The 17393-nt window shown below is 48.4% G+C and overlaps 1 protein-coding gene across 1 annotated transcript; it reads right to left on the bottom strand.

The window, feature by feature from the left end:
- Positions 1 to 204: 204 nt before the first annotated feature.
- On the bottom strand, positions 205 to 6007 carry CFL2 (cofilin 2). The gene is made up of 4 exons (XM_054200708.1): positions 5860 to 6007; positions 4123 to 4430; positions 3947 to 4023; positions 205 to 3855 (listed from the first exon to the last, which is right to left on the bottom strand). The coding sequence occupies exons 1-4, from the start codon at positions 5860 to 5862 to the stop codon at positions 3743 to 3745; spliced, it is 501 nt and encodes a 166-aa protein (XP_054056683.1). The 5' UTR covers positions 5863 to 6007; the 3' UTR covers positions 205 to 3742.
- Positions 6008 to 17393: the final 11386 nt, after the last annotated feature.

The following is a 17393-nucleotide window of genomic DNA, read 5'->3' as shown; positions in this document are numbered from 1 at the left end:
CTCCAGAGCCACCGCTGCTGGCTTTTGCTACAGCTGGGTATTGAACTGAAGGGGCTGGTGGTGAAAACCATTCCAAAAAAGCAGCCCTTCCACACATTTATACTCCACGATCTCTCCTTTCACACTGTCTGGGCAATCCAAAGACAACAGCAAAGTGATTAGTGTAGGCGCTGCCTAGCACACAAACATACTCGACGTCGGGAAGACATTTAAATTAATTTTATTTATACCAGGTTTTCAAAATCAGAAATATTTCAAAGAAATTCAATACTTATAGACAGGTGCTACATTGATGATCTTTCATCCACCATTAGTGCTGTGTTTTCACTCGACAATCATTAACTCGCCACCACAAACTAAGGGGAACTTACAGAAGTTTATAAAAAATAGGCAGACATGAAAATTTGGTTTATACTGGAATTGGCATAAGAGAGTAAAGCTTATTCTCAAATTGTGGCAATTGCTGTATTCCATCACTCGTTCTGAGGGAATGGTACAGCAGAAAAACTCTTCCACTTAGAGAAACACTTTAGGTTTTAACTGAACACACTCAAAATGCATTGAATGACCCGACTAGGAGTGATTCTTACACTCAAGTCCATACAAATTTAAGCTTTGCATTTCTAAAATTGCCACAAACATAAACCTCACCTACTCACACTCATCGTGGACCGATTTCCCTTTTCAGAGAAATCAAACCCGTACGTCTATACCTCTTCCAGGATTTACCAAATCAAACATAACGAACTGTTGGTTTCAAGCCTTTTTTTAGAAGAAAAAAAAAAAAAGCCATTTCTGCGCAAGCTACTCTCATGAAAATTTTATTTAATGTTTCTTTATCAATAAAATAACTGAAGCCAAGATACCCAAAAGTCACGTCTACACGGAGATACACAGAAGATATTCAACTTGAGAGGATTTTCCTCCGCTTCTCGATCACAATGAGGCCCTCACCATTTTGCATAATGACAGAAAACAACAGCTGACAAACCATTTTGGAACAGATGCCAGCTGTCTCTCATTTGTTTTATAATTCAAACATTAACAGTTCTGTAGCACTTTATTGGGTTTTTTTGTTTTGGTTTGGTTTTTTTTTTGTTCTGTTTTGTTTTTTTTTTAAAAGCAAGCCATCCGAATTGGACCTCGCATCAGTCAGTCAGTCATTTCAAGAACAAACTGAAGGCAGGCTGATCCTTTCGGATCCAAAACTTGTTTTGGTAGGAATCTTACATAAATACAGTTTGTGCTTCAATTTTATATCTACTTGGACTGAGTGAATACACACCTAAGCTAGTTTAAAAAAAAAAAAAAAAAGAAAAAAAAAAGTAACCCTTAATATTCAATTTCAAAGCCACAGACATCTTTCCAGACTGTTTGCAGCAGAGACAAACAATAAATTTAAACACAGTACTGCTTAAAAAAGTTTACTGTTTAAAATGAAATTCAAATGGTTTATTAAAATTTAACTTTTCAGTTTTGGCTTTTTCTAAAGAAACCATTTATACCTTGTGAAAATCAGTTAAAAGATCATTTCGTTATACTGTACTGAACTCAAGTCAAACATAAAGCACAAAGTAGATCTTTACATTAAACTGGGCTTTGCACACAACATGAATAATCAGAGAGACTATTTTGAGGAATAAAAAGATTTTTTTTTTTTTATCTAGACAACATGCATACCATCAGTTACTTTTCAACTTTAAAAGGTACCTGAAAGGAGAGTTTTGTAGAACAAAACCAAGACTTATTAATACACATAGTAAGTCAGTGGTCATCATGCCTTTTTTGTTAAATTCTAGTAAAGTTTAGTCTACGTAGAACAGCTAACACAATGAGGTGTGCAAGTCAGAGGGACAGCCAGAAGCCTGAAACAAAGTCTTAAAGTTCTACAGGACAAGAGAGCCTAAACACAGTACAACTAGGTTATTTCAACTATTAAGAAGAAAAAAAGAAAAAAAGGTTTTGATTATGATCTGCTTCCTTTGTTGAAAAGGGGCTATGGACTGAACATAAAAGAGCCCGTACGTAAAAGCTCCCCGGTTGTACTCTACCAACTTTTTAAAATAAGGTAATGATAAAGAGCATTCCTGCTAGCAGCATGTACAGCTCGGCTGCGAGTGGCTGCCCAGCAGCGCTCCTTTACGCATACCAGGAGAATCATGTCCAGTTTTGCCATTTGTGGATAACGATGACAAGATACAAAAGCATGTGTTTGCCATAAATAGCTCTGGCTAAGGGAGGATTGCTCACACAGAGCAGATCAAATTCTCTATAAGGAGAGCATTATTTGGCTCCCAGCCAAAACATGTCCCCGATGCAAGCCTCGGTAGCGGCACTTTCCAGTTCTATTTACATAGAAGCTCACAAGTAGAACAGTTCATTTACGCTATTTCTTGTACCAAGCCCATCTTAACTGCAACACTCAAGAAACAAACAAAAAAAACAAAACCAACCTATTTACCGGATTCATATTTGCGTATCGTGTAACTCTCATTACGCATCATCTTACCGAAAAAAGACGGCGAGCTGTAAGATTTCGTGCAAGGTTTTACTCTGACATGTAGAACTTTAAGAACATTCAGGTGCGAAACACACTGCGTGGCTAATTACTTCATATTTTGACGTTTCTGACACAAGTGTTCCATGGAACTAATGGTCTCTAGTAGTGGTAGCTTCATTACTTTAACGGTAAACTAGGATCAGGTCCTTTATCGAATGATCGGAACAGAGCCGCAAAGTATTGTAAAGCAGTGCCTAAATCATGATTAGGAATGAAAAACTTGCATTAAGATGAGATTAATGATTGTTTATCTTTACAATACTTTCCACAGAAGTTATTTGAAATATGCTTAAATTAAACATACTTAAAAACTGTATTTTCCAATGAAAACAAGGCAACGCTCTGTAATAAGCCACAAGTTTTATTGCAACGTGGCCAGTTTTTGATCTCAAAAAAAACAATGTTCCATTTAAGGCTCTTTTTAATACAGAAATTGCCACCATGACTTGATGTTTTACAAAACTTTAGTGTTTCAAGACTCACATGGTAAACAGATAACTTCTACTCCTGTTCAGTAGTGTACATTCAATGGAAAACAAAAGGCATCGTTAACAGCTACTTCATTTATAAAGATATGCATGTAACAGGAATGAAACTGAGGTACTACAATAATTTGATGACACAGTTACAGCAACTTAATTGGCATTCCTTTGGGGGGGAAGGGCGGGTCAAACGTATTACAAAAAAGTGCTTTAAATGCATAGTGTTGTGTGCTGCCATGTCACAAAAATAGGCTTGTCAAGGCAGGTGAGGTGTATGAATGCACAAGAGCCTCATGGAACTGCAATCAAGTGCAACTGTAAGTAATACTGTATAGAGTCTACCATCCGACCAGTGGACAACACTTTCAAGGCATTCAATTAGCTTACCCTTTGCTGTCTGCTAGACTATTCACATTAACTATCACATTCATTGTACATGTTGCAAGGAATGCCTGCAACGTCAGTTTTGGCTAAGAGTATGACGTGAAAGCATTCCTTGGATCCTACATAAAACTACCAGGATTAAACAGTCTAATGGCAATCACTGGTAGACTGCTTAACAATGACATCTCCTTCAGGGGCATTGGGGAAGGGACTTATTTTTTGAGGAGGGAAGGGGACGGGGAGACTAATGCTATTCCAATTGAACGAGCTGCAGAAATGGAAGCTCCTTAGATCCAGATGGCACTTGTCTGTCTTTTTATAAGGGTTTTCCTTCAAGTGAAACTACCACGTTGCCTCCCAATTTCTCTCCAAGTGTTGAACGGTCCTTAATATCATCCAAACCATTTACTTGCCACTCATGTTTAATACCTGGAAGACAGACGGACAACAATGTACTTGTGAGAACCTCAACATCTAAACAGCATTATAATTAACGAGCCAAATATTTTTAGGTCTGTACCTGTAAATTTCTTTTTAATGGCATCTTTAGAGCTTGCGTAGATCATCTTGCTTTTTAAAGGTGCGCTTTCAGGAGCCCTTTAAAGGAAACAAGAAAACCACAACAAAGCAGTTATTCAGTCATCCAGTGTTAACTCCAGAATATTCAATTTAACAGCAAGCTTTGCTTTTACACACCAGAATATAAATACCAGGTCTTCTTTCTTAGATTCCTTTGTCTCGTATGTGGCATCATACAAAGCGTATCGGCAATCGTTCAAAGGTAGCAACTTCACAAAGGCTGTATAGGGGTCCTCCACAGTATCTCCAATGTCACCAACCAATATCTGCTTTGACTCCTCTACAATTATTTGTTTTTTGTCATCACTTAAGCAGAAAAGAACGGCTTTCTTCCTTTTTTTAATCTCTTCTGGGGTTGAAGATTTCCTTACTTTCATGTCATTAAAAACCTTTATGACTTCATCATTCACTGTTACTCCAGAAGCCTGTAAAATGAGATCAAAGGAATAATTTAAACAGCAAAAATTAGAAAAGATGATAGCCCACAGCGCTACATAAAGAAGTCTCCCTGCCCCCGTAGGAATAAAGATACTATACTCAACCTGAACACACTATGCATTTATTAATCTTTGCAGGACTGGAGCAGAAGACACAGAGGAGGTGTAAATTCCATACTCTCTTGTTGCAGATCTCAGCATCTTCAGCTGTGATTCTGGATAGCAGTTTTATACAACCAGGCACACAACTGTACTACTCAAGCAGTTTTCCATTACCTTATCATGCATTTGGCTTTTTTTGGGGGAGGGGGAAAGCAGGAAAGGGGGTGTGGCGGGGCAGCTGAACACAGGAGAGGAGTTTGTAGTTTTGGGTTGGGAGGGGGAGTGGGGTTTTTTGTGGGTTTGGTTTTTTTTTTTTTTTTTAGTGGAATAAACGCTACAGCAGCAGTTCACATCCAACAAAATGAGAGTCATGACAGCGCCGGGTGATGTAAGGCTCCACAAGCAGCAGAGATGTTTTCTGCATTGTGTCAGCTTCAACACCGCGCTTTAAAAACTCCTGAATTCTACTTGGTGCTGCCGCAGGAGTGCGATGTGACTGCCCTTCCTCCAGCCAAAAACACCGGCGACAACCCGCCCAGCTCCCCATCAGCCTCGCAAGCCGTTCAAAACCCGAGCCTCCGACAGCACGAAAACTAGACACTGAGACAGGGCACACGGGGAGCTCAGGCCACAAAAAAAATTTAAAAAAAAAATAAAAAGAGGGAATAATTTAGCAAACCCCATTGCGAGCGAGGGAGCTAGACCCGTCTGCAGCGTCCTGGCTCCAACGCCCTCCCCGGGCTGCCGGGGGCGGGCAGGTGCAGGGCTGGCCGGGAGCCGCCGGCTTTGTCCCCGGGGGAGCCCGCCTGCCCCCTTCCCCGGCTTTGTTCGCGGGGACGCCGTTCGCCTCCGGGGAAGGGGGCTCCCGCCGCCCCGCCTCCCCCAGCCCCGCTCTCCGACACCCGGCGCCGGCGCTCCCGGCCGATCGCGACACCCACTCCCCCCCGGCCCCGGGCCCAGGCCCCGGGCGGGCCGCGGCTCCGCCGGGAGCCCCCCCATCCCCGGCTGCCCGCCCCTCCGGCCCCCGGCCCGGCACCCGCACGGCCGGGCGATGCCGCAGGGAGCGCTGCACCGCCCGCCCGGCCCCGGCCGCCGGCCCCCGGCCCCCGCCGCGGCCCGCCCCGCCGCCCGCTCCTGCCCCGCGGCCGCTCCCACCGCCCCTTCCCCCCGCACCCGGCTAAAATTAGACTAAAATGGCCGCCGGAGGCCGCGGGGCCGGGCCGCGCCGCGCCAGGCCTGCTCGGCTCAGCCCCGCGCCTCACCGGGCCGCGCTGCCCCCGCCGCCGCCCTCCCCGCTCGGCCGCGCCGCCCTTACCATGGCGCCGGGTCCCGGTGCGGCGGCGGCTGCCTGCGGTGCGGGGCTGGTGCAGGCAGGAGAGCGCTGCGCTGCGCTGGGGGCGAGGCGGGCGGGGACTCGGGCCGGGCGGGGGATGAGCCGCGGCGGCCGGGGAGGGCCGGTCACATGGGCCGCGCCGCCACCACGTGCCGCCGGGCCGCGCCGCGCCGGGCCGCCCCCCGCGGGGCAGGGCCGGGCCGGGCCGGGCCGGGCCTGAAGGCGGCGGCGACCAGCAGCGCTCCCGCCGCCCGGGAGCGGACGCCCGCAGCGGTGCGGCTAGCAGCGCCCAGGCGGCCGGCCTTGGCCTCGCAGCCCCCGCGGCGTCCCCGCCTTGGCCGGCCCCGGGCCTACCCCGGCGGGTGGGTGGATGGGTGTTGAGGGGGCGGTGGAGCACAAGCAGCCGGGAGTCACAGAATCACGGAGCGGTTTGGGTTGGAAGGGGCCTTAAAGATCATCCAGTTCCAACCCCCCCTGCCATGGGCAGGGACACCTCCCGCCAGACCGGGTCACTCAAAGCCCCATTCAGCCTGACCTTGAACACTTCCAGGGATGGGGCACCCACAGCTTCCCTGGGCAACCTGTTCCGGTGTCTCACCGCCCTCACAGTAAAGAATTTCTTCCTGACATCTAATCTAAATCTACCCCCCTTCCGGTTGAAAACCATTAGTCGCTCAGGCCGGGGCAGGATGGCGGCACAGCTCCTTCTGGGGCCAGCCATGACCACCCGGAGGGCGGCAGCTCCCTGCCCTGCCCCACACCTCCTGCCCAGCGCTGTTCCCCTTGCCAAGGTGCTTTCTCCTGCTCTAAAGTCACAATTTTGGCATCCATCCCCTGTTCAGGTTTCACGGCTGAGCGCTGTCTGTCTGCACATGAGGTGTTGTGTGGCTACAGGGTGCCGTGGCTCCTTGTCCCCCCTTGGAACAGGAGCTGTGCTGCTGCCATGGCTGCTGGTGGTCTCTGTGGGGAAAGGCCGGGAGACCTGGGGCAGAGACAGCACCATCTGTGATTTTGAACGAGCTGCTCAGACCACAGGGTGGGACACAGCACAACACGGAAGGAGCAGCATTAAGAGATAGGAAGATGACAAACAGGAAAACCAGGAAGGATCAGCCTCTCAGGAGTGTTTCACTTCTCCGTACTGAGCTGGACGGCGCTTCAGGCACAGGACACCAATGATGTGGAGTATTTTATCTCTAGGCCATCCAAGTGGACAGGAGGACTGTCAGCACTGTGCGGCGCTCTGCTCCCCAAACCGCCGTCTCCGAAAGCCAAGAGCTCCTAGACAAGCAGGACCTCAACCAGCGGGACCTGTGAGCACCCAGCCTGTGTTGTGGCTGGTCAGCCGTCTCTCCCCAAAACACATGAATTCCTAATAGGACAATGGTGGAAACCAGCAAACTAGTGTTTCTCAGCATGCAAATGCATGTATGTATATATGTACGTACATACATATATATATGTACACACAGACACGTTCATGTTGCATTGCATGAGGGATGTGGGATTTTTTCCCTTTTCTCCCTTACCATATGACACCGTGTTGACCAGATGTTCCCAAAGGACTCCTTTTTTAATTACATCCCACCCTCTCTGTATGCAGAATTCTAGACTGAATTGCATTAATCAATATTCGAAATTTGGCCCATCAGCCTTGAAATCACTAACCTGGAGCTAATCACTAACCTCCTGCTGCTTGCATCCATGCATTCAGGAATCCCCACCACCACTCAGCTGAAAACAGCAACTCTATTAGACTCAACATTTTTTTTCCAGCTGGTGGCCACTTGTTCACCCTTACTGCCTGTTCACTGCCAAGAATGTGGGACCCAGGAAGGAGCACCTTAATTCCTCATTGCTTATTTGCATTTAAAGAGTCAGCCATTACCTAATTCAGTTTTCAAATACAGCACATGCCGCTTTTTGATCAAACAAGCAATGAGTTAGGTGAAGATTTGTTACAGGAATTAATGGGACAAATCCTAAACCAGGTAACTCTCAAGACACATTATGGTTGGCCTAAACCAACATATAAGTCCATGGGAACATCTTGACAGTCCCGTTTCTGGGCATCTGCTGCTCTTGCACAGCTTCATGGACGGAGGTGGACTTACGCAGCTTCAGATCCTCCTCATCAGGATGGTTTAATGTATCCCAACACAGCCTTCAGGGCACGGTGTGCATGACACATGCCCTTCTCAGTGTCCCAAAGAGAGGTCTGCCTCCTTGTAGCCATACACAACGTCAGGAGGCCATTGGGGCAAACAGCAGCACGAGGGTTCCTTCGCCTTTGTAAGCAAAGGTAGCCGTGCACGTGTGCAGTACATCCTCCAGTGCCAGCCACCACAGCCCCCCAGTCACCTTGGGGGCTGCTTCTAAGGCTTCTTCAATACCATGAAATGGCCATGTGCGAGTGCCCCCATCTCGTGCCCTTGCAGCACACCCTCAGCTGCCCCCGCAGGGCCTCTGCACTGCACACCCCAGCCTCGTAAAACGAAAAACCAACCAAAAACCAAAGGTGGAGAAAGAGTTACCATCTCCAGAGTTGTACGGCCGGGGACGGGGAGATGCTCCAGGGATGACAACTCCAAAACCGTGCGTGACTCACCCTCCATCTTTACTACCATGGAAACTGAATAATGAATCAGAAGCACTTGTTATTCTCCTCACCTCACAAGGTGCGTACCTGAGGCACCCAGGGCTGCTGCTGCACATCACTGACCGGTCCCTGGCAGGCGTCAGAGTACAGAAGCAGCAAGGGCTGAAGATAAAGTCTTTTATGACTTTGTAGAAATCTCTGAGAAAGAATGACTTTACCAGAATCAGAGAGCATTTCTCAGGGGTGGAAAAACAGGTCACAGGTAAACAGAAAGGGGCTCCTCATTTTCAAGAAAATGGACAATGGTCTCTAGGTGACTGCAGCCATTGGAGAAGGAACTTGTGATAGAGCCCAGCGTTGACCTCGGAGGCCACAGAAATGGCCAGTATCCAGCCACGAGCAATAATGACCAAGCAAACCTTACTGCTGGAGCACACGCAGACAAAGCCGGTTCCCCACCTTGGCATCTGGCTGCGCTCAGGCAGCGTTGAGTTTCACTGCCCTTGTGCCACAAGACCCGCATCCCACCAGGCACCACCGAAATAGCCCTATGATTCAGAGAGCCCAGCAGCAGCGGCACTGCAGGCTACGCGGAGCGCATGCCTCTGAGGAAGCCCTCCAAGCCTCCCCTCACCCTCCGGGCGCGGAAGAAATGACTCACTGTGAGGCAGAAGGCACTGTTCGTTTGGATTCAGCCCCTGGATGCTCATTAGCGCGAAGTGATTATAATGCACTAAGTTACCTTATGCATTGAGGCTCTCTGAAATCATAGTCTTGTCTTTATGTATCCTGTGCGTCCTCTTTGCTTCTCTGTCGGCGTCACTAAACTCAACGTTACCATTTCAGCCTCATTTCCCATGGAAGCAAGGCCTCTGCCTGGCCTCCTCGGGCATCCCCTCTCTCGCTTGGGCTAGTCCTTGTCCCAGTGACTTTTTAACTTGTTAGCTTATTTGAGTTAAATCTGGCAGAAGGATAGAGGTCACAAGAGTAATTAAGATCCTTAATTAAGTAATTAAGTTTCATAAAATAATTCATTCAAGATAGCAGAAAGTGGGGCTGTATGTCTACTGGTTCAACTCGGGAACTTGCTAGTTTCTGCTAGGAGACATCGGATTTCTTACAGTGTAGCCAGATTACCTTCAGGAAGAGAACTACAAAGGGAAAGCAGAGGAACTTGCGTAGGTGTACACTGAAATAGCAGAAAGTCTTAACACTGTTCAGTTTAAAAAAAAAAAAAAAAAATCAATCAGTCAAGAGAGAGAAATCCATAGGAAACTGCATTTGATAAGATCTGTTGCTCAGGGCACTTCCTTTTTCCCTTTGCTGTCCTGCATACCTCTGGAAAACGTCCATTTTCCCTCCCAACAATTCTGTGTTTTCAGTGGGAGTGCAAAGAATGACAAAAAAAAAAAAATCTAAGTTCTAGTCAAAATTTAAGTTCTTCTAATGTAAGAGAGTATTGGAGAAAACCCCAGCAAAAGGCGAACACCGAATTTTTATGTCTTTCTTTACACTGTGGATACATTTCTTTTAAAAAATTGTACAGTAGATATGTTTCACTATAAATGGCGGATCCTAGGGTGAATTTGTGGCAAGTCAGCAAGACTTGCCATGCCTCCCCCGCGTGCTGATCCCGAGAGCCTGCAGCGAGGGGCAGGATGTATGGGCTGGTGCGGAGCACGGATGCCCAGCAAGCCCTGCTGTCAGACCAGGAGGCGGATTTCCCCCTAAGAGAAGCTCCGGCTCCACCGTCCTTGGCAGGGTCGCTTCTGCTGGCTTAAGCAGCCTCTTCCACTGGTGTGGTCCCAAAATCCCGCTGGGGCTCCGAGCTATCAGTCAGCTTCTTAATGGCTTTGGCCAGGGGTGAGGATGAGTGAGGTGCTGGCTGCCGCTCCCTGAGGAGCCTGCTGGCCTTTGCCCACCTCCGAGATGGGAGCGAGCCGGCCCCATTGCGTCACCCTCGCCGGGCGCCCTGGCCACCCGTGCCAGGACATTCCTCCGGCTGAGTCACGGCCCGGGCTGCCGCCCAGCTCCCACCACGCTCGGCAGCCCCAGCGTGTCCCCGAGGATGCTGCCCGCCTGCCAGCTGCTGCCCCCGGTGTGGGGGGGCTGCCTGCCTTCCCCAGCCACCACCCCAGGCTCCAGGAATCCGACCCTCTGGCCACAGCAAGGAGATACGGCTCTCGGAGGTGAGGCAAGATTTCCTCAAGCTGCAATGCCAGTTTGAGAGCTGTGATACTTCGGTTGGTTTCCCTGCCAAGCGGAGCTGCTTTTCTGACCCAGCAGCAACGTGGCTGAAGAAAAGCCCTTATTTTTTTCCTCCTCAGAAAGCTCTTCAACCATCGGCGTTCCCTGGCTAAGCCCACCTTACCCCAGGAGAGCGGGCAGAGGGAAGCAGCAGGAAGCGGCAGCAGCGGCGTAAGCCCAGCACGGCCAGCGCAGATGCGCGAGGAGCAGCAGCCACATGTTTTTTTGGGGCAGGGTGGAATTCCTCCCTCTCCCCCCGTGACTCTCAGCGCCGTGCTGGTAAGTCACACGTGCCGGTGAATCATAACGCCGGGCAGCCACAGGCCTGTCATTGGCCAGTGGACAATGAAAGGGAGATTTAATTGAAATGTTATGTCTCATAATGACATCATTTTAGGGATGGTATTTAAACACAACAGAAAAGGAAATAAAAATTCCTCCTGTGAGAGAAACATAGAAACTAATGGCAGAAAAATGGCTAAATGGAACCAAAAAATTCCCCCAAAGTCCAAAATACAAGGAAACTTTGCTCAGCCTTATTCATAAAAACAGAAGATAAAAATTACTTTTAAGTAATTAGCACATATTCAACATTCACAAATGTTTGCCCATTTATAGCACTAGAAAAAGCAACTACTGTTTACCCTGCTAGCCTTCATAAATTCCTGTATGCCCTGCAAAATGCGTTTTCCCAGGAGCAGTTTCTTCCCCAGTCTCTCTTCTTGCTGCCTCTTGTTCACAGCTGAGATAAATTTACAGCATAACCTCAGGTAAGGAAGGATTTATAAGATGAGCCCCTGACTCCATCAATTATTCAATTAATTAACTTTTTTTTACAGACAGCTTTCACTTTCATGGTAAAGACAGCATTTTTTTTTTTTTTTTCAATTCTACTTGTAGCGTTTTTATTCCGAGGTCTCAAAGCTCTTTATTAAAATTATCAGTGAAGTATCCCTGCTTGATGAGTGTTATTTATCCTGTTTGATGGGTTGCCTGGGGTCACCCGGGAAGGCTGTGGCAAGCCGAGGGGCAGGGCAGGCAGGCTGGGGTCCCCGTCCCCGCTTTAAACCCCAGCCCGTCCCTCCTCCTAAGGAAGGAAATGTCAGGCAGAACAATCCTTGTCTTGAAACCCCTGTTTCAAGCAAACAGCAAAGCCAGGCTTTCCTTCTCAATAAGAAACACTACGTCCGAGGAGTTTGATGTTGGCTGTTATCTCCAAGTGCTGATGTGTCAGAGACGCATATATCTCTATGTACAGTGAAGCAGAACTCCGGCTGTATAGCAGACATGGATGCAATATGGTAAATCCTCTCTAAAGAGAGGAAATGTAAAAAGCAGCATAATTTTCTGGGAGCACGGTAGCTGCTGTGCATCACAGAATAACGCTTATTACAGTGAAATGGCAAGAAGGGAGCCAAAGTGACCTTTAGAAAACCGGGCACATATAGCTGACCTATACGCTGGGTAAGTGGATTAGGGGAAAAGCTGCCAGGGTGATTTGGAAGAATAGGCTGTAACACTAGACAAGATATAGATTTTATTATTTAATTATTCTAACAAAATAAAAGTCCAGAAGTGTTCTTCAAGCAGCCAGAAAGCAAAGGAGTAATTTGCTAGATGTATCGGTCACCTGCAAAAACCTCTTCTGGATAATCCATTTTCTTCTTTCATATGTGTAACTTTTTACTATAAAATGAGCTAATGGCGGAGTCCCCTGAAAGTGAAAATCCCTCAGCCTGGAAGCGTGCCAGCTGTGAAACCAGTATGAAGAAAACCCAAAACATTTTCTGGTACTGCCAGCTTGTTTTCAGCCGAAGAACGCCGCTTTTAGTTTGAAATATGTAATTCTGCCTGTCTGTGCCTGCAGCAGAGGAGCTGTGGCGCAGAGGAGGGTGATGCAGGAGAAGTCACACCTGGGGGCTCTCGTTGAAGCACCTTTTCCCCGGCCCACAGTATCCCCTCACAGCTGCACGTGAATCCAGCAGCCTCGTACTCCTCCCCGGTGCTACTCAAGGACACGCATGCGAGTAACACAGAGGAGACGCCATGAATAACTTGCTGGTTTCTGTCGGGAATTTCTAGTGGAGCTCTGAAACTGGGATGCCTGAGGTTAGCAGGGATGTTCCTGGGGAAGCACCCAGGAGGTGCTTCTTCAGTAGCGATTTCACCCCTGGCTAACCTCGTGAGCACGCCTGTGGGAGCTGCGCCCAGGTAGAGGAACTTCTCCGCTTGGTGACAGAGCTCCAGGAGGAGGGGAGTAGGCTGAGGAGCTTCAGAGAATCCAAGAGAGACTACAGGAACCCCACCCTGCCTTCCCTGGGACAGGCCCAACGGGCAGACAGGACACATGACATGGAGGATTCCCTATCCTCCTTCCACCTGGCTGAACATGGTGACTCAAGGGATAGGGGACAATGGCGACAAGTTCCTGCCCAGTGCAGCAGGCGCGTCTCCTCCATGACTGCTCCACCTTCCCGGGTGCCCCGGTACAATAGCGATGAGGCTCTGCAAGTGGAACCAAACAATGACAAGGACGATGGTTCATCTAGCTTGGAGGTGTTGCCGTGGTTAAGTCGGCCTACGCCCTGCATCAAAACTGCTTCCATAAAGAAAAAAGATGGGTCCTTGTCCACTCCTGAGGGGAACAGAAGGCCCAATATGCAGCAATGTGAAGGTCCAATATCCACTTCTCAGGGAAGTCTGCTGCCTCCCTCGGGCACGGGTTAAAGATGTGGAGAGAAAGCTTCCTACCCTTGTATGGCCCTCGGATTGCTATCCATTATTGATTTTCCAGGTAGGCAGCGATGAAGTTGTAACGAGAAGTCCAAGGGCAGTCAAGGGAGACTTCAGGACCTTGGAACGACTGGCTAACAGATCCGGAGCACAAGTGGCATTCTCCTCTATCCTTCCAGTTGCGGGGAATGATGAGAGAAGAAACAGGAAGAGCTGGCAGATAAATACCTGGCTCTGAGACTGGTGTCACCGGCAGAATTTTAGCTTTTTTGACCATGGGTCAATTTACACAACCCCAGGCCTGCTGGCCACAGAAGGTGTACACCTGTCTCAGAGAGGGAAAAGGATCATTGCGCAGGAGTTAGCAGGGGTCATTGAAAGAGCTTTAAACCAGATTTGAAGGGGGAAAGGGGTAAAACCAAGCTCACCAGAGATAAGCCTGGGGGCAGCACACCAATGTGTGAGGGTGTGATGGTTTGGGCCGGACTGGCACTGAGATGAATGATAGATGCTCTCCCCCACCTCTCTCTCCAAGGAGAGGAGGGAGAGAGAGAAAGAGATTTATGGTGAGCTAGCGAGGTCCTTCAGTCTGCCATCTCAGTGGAGGCAGGGGATGGAGAGCCACGCAACAGCAAAGACGCAAGGGTTATTGATATGTTCGAAACTACGGAAGCACCGGAGAATGGTTATGTAGGAATTAGGGCTTCTTCTCTGCCAAAGGTGATGGGATCAATAGCCCAACTGCAGTGCATCTCCACCAATGCACACAGCATGGCCAACAAACAGGAGGAGCTGGAAGCCATTGTGCAGCTCGATAAACAATGATATAGTTGCCATCACGGAAACATGGTGGGATGACTCGCACAACTGGAGTGCTGCAGTGGATGGCTATAAACTCTTCAGAAGGGACAGGCCAGGAAGGAGAGACAGCGGGGTAGCCCTGTGTGTTGGGGAGCATTTTGACTGTCTGGAGCTTAATGATGGTTATGAGAGGGTTGAGTGTTTATGAGTAAGAATCAGGGGGGAGGCCAACAAGGCAGATATCATGGTGGGAGTCTGTTATAGTCTGCCCAACCAGGTTGAGGAGGCAGGTGAAATATTCTATAAGCAGCTGGGAGAAGTCTCACAATCACTAGCCCTTGTCCTCATGGGGGACTTCAACTTATTAGATGTCTGCTGGAAATACAATACAACTGAGAGGGAACAGTCTAGGAGGTCCCTGGTGTGTGTGGAAGATCACTTCCTGACATAGCTGGTGAGGGAGCCAACTAGGGAAGGTACCCTGCTGGACCTGTTTGTGAACAGAGAAGGACTTGTGGGTGATGTGACAGCTGGAGGTCGTTTTGGGCACAGCAATCAAGAAACGGTAGTTTTTCATTCTCGGAAAAGTAAGGAGGGGGGTCAGCAGAACTGCCACCTTGGACTTCTGGAGGGCAGACTTTGGCCTGTTGAGGGGTCTGGTTGACAGAGTCCCTTGGGAGGCAGTCCTGTAGAGCAGCGGAGTCCAGGAAGGCTGTGCGTTCTTCAAGAAGGAACTCTTAAAAGCACGGGAGCTGGCTGTCACCATGTGCCGGAAGATGAGCTGGCAGGGAAGAAGACCGGCCTGACTGAACAGAAAGCTTTGGCTGGAACTCAGGGGAAACAAAAAAAAAGAGTTTATGACCTTTGGAAGAAGGGACAGGCAACTCAGGAGGACTATGGGGATGTTGTGAGGTTATGCAGTGAGAAAATTAGAAGGGTCAAAGCCCAGCTAGAACTTAATCTGGCTACTGCTGTAAAAGACAATAAAAATATTTCTATAAATGCATCAGCAACAAAAGGAGGACTAAGGAGAATCTCCATCCTTTAATGGATGTGGGGGGGGAACATAGTGACAAAGGATGAGGAAAAGGCTGAGATACTTAAGCCTTTTTTGCCTCAGTCTTTAATAGCAAGACCAGTTGTTCTCTGGGTTCCCAACCCCCTGAGCTGGAAGACGGAGAAGAGGAGCAGATTGAACCCCCCATAATCCAAAAGAAAATGGTTAACGACCTGCTACACCACTTAGACGCACACAGGTCTATGGGGCCAGGTGGGACCCACCCAAGGGTACTGAGGGAGCTGGCAGAGGTGCTCACCAAGCCACTTTCCATCATTCATCAGCAGTCCTAGCTAACTGGGAAGGTCCCAGTTGACTGGAGGTTAGCAAATGTGACACCCATCTACATGAGAGGCAAGAAGGAGGGTCTGGGGACCTACAGGCCTGTCAGTTTGACCTCAGTGCCAGGGAAGGTTATGGAGCAGATCATCTTGAGTGCCATCATATGGCACATACAGAACAACCAGGTGATCAGGTACAGTCAGCATGGGTTTATGAAAGGCAGGTCCCGCTTGACTAATCTGATCTCCTTCTATGACAAGGTGACTGCTTTAGTGGACGAGGGAAAGGCTCTGGATGTTGTTTACCTAGGCTTTAGAAAAGCCTTTGACGCCATCAAAGGAGGTTTGCATTGGATATTAGGAAAAATTTCTTCACTGAAAGGGTTTTCAAGCATTGGAACAGGCTGCCCAGGGAAGTGGTGGAGTCACCATCCCTGGAGGTATCTAAAAGACGTGTAGATGTGGTGCTGAGAGACATGGTTTAGTGGTGGACTTGGCAGTGCTAAGTTGGACTTGATGATCTTAAAGGTCCTTTCCAACCTAAATGAGTCTATGATATTTGAATTTTATGGCAAAAATTTGCTGCCTTTGCCACCAGAAGAAAGTTGTCTGTTATTACAGTAGCGTTCAGCACTGTCGTACGCCGCACTCGAGTCACGTGTCTCTTTCTGCTGCAGTATCCTTTTGCTACGCACGAGCCTCAGCAGCGGTCAGCAATTTTTGTTTTTTTCTCCTGTGTCTTACAAATTCGGTGATAGCCCTTACGCTGGCAGTCTCCGAGCACCGCTTCTCTCTCCAAGTTTAGGAAGTCCAATTCTCTTACACCAGGATTTCAGTAGACGTGCCACGGCACAGAAGTAGAATTATTTTGTTTCTCTTTAAAATCATATCGAAGATAAAACTGTGGCCTGTTTTCTTACTCTCAGTGCTGTGGCTCAACGGTTTGTTCTTCACTTGCTCACAGTATGTAAAATTTAGTACATAAATATAATACAACTTATCTACAACTTTCCTAACAGGGATTTCATCTTGTTTAGGTTTCTGAAAACTTGTTCAGCCCCAGAGCATTGACTCCTCTCAGCGGAGGAGCAGGACAGCTGGAAGGGGCAATTTCTGGAATGGCTTCAGCCTGGTTTGCAGGAGGACGACAGACAAAAGTTAGGATGCGGTCAGACATCTCAGCAGATGACACAATTGAAACTGGTACGCCTCCGGGAGAAGGTGGCAATGAATTCAGAAAGCTCTTTCCCTTCTGGATAGATGCTTCCAGACCTTCAAGACACTGGGGCTGGCTGGCACGTAAGGAATACAACGATTCAACTTTGTTACGCTCTTCTTTACAGAAGAGCCCCCCAAAAGCAGGTCCCCTGAGACAGCCAGGGTTCCTGGTGGGACAAGGAATCCTTGTTTTCCTGTGCTGGGCAAGTGCAAAGCAGCACCGTACACATGTTGCACGCAGATTTTGGGCACTAATCCCAAGTCTTGCAGCCTTGGCCTGATTCTGCTACTAACCTTCATCGCTCCGTGCTTCCCCTCCTACTGGGGTTATGTCATCACGTTGGAATAAGATCCTTGGAAAATGGACTGTTTCTAATCACAATCAGCCCTTCTATGACATTGTAGGTCTGATTTAAGGAGACATCTGTGCAATACAAAAAATAATCACCAGGAAAGGATCAAATCCTCCCCAGGAGATGGAGGAAGCCATCACAAAAGTGCCAAGACAGGGGAGATGATTCATATGGCCTGTTCAGATTGAAGGTCGCAAAGGCCAGACAAAAAGGAGGACAGACACTTT

This window comes from Rissa tridactyla, chromosome 4 (genome assembly GCF_028500815.1).
Source record: "Rissa tridactyla isolate bRisTri1 chromosome 4, bRisTri1.patW.cur.20221130, whole genome shotgun sequence".
Lineage (NCBI taxonomy): Eukaryota > Metazoa > Chordata > Aves > Charadriiformes > Laridae > Rissa > Rissa tridactyla.
The sequence above is the reverse complement of the archived record's forward strand: the minus strand, read 5'-3'. Positions and strand labels throughout refer to the sequence as shown.

Coding starts and splice junctions, on each gene's coding strand:
- CFL2 (XM_054200708.1), bottom strand. Junction 4,024..4,122: donor GACCTGGTATTTATATTCTG/GTGTGTAAAAGC, acceptor TTTCCTTTAAAG/GGCTCCTGAAAGCGCACCTT. Junction 3,856..3,946: donor CATTAAAAAGAAATTTACAG/GTACAGACCTAA, acceptor TCTGTCTTCCAG/GTATTAAACATGAGTGGCAA.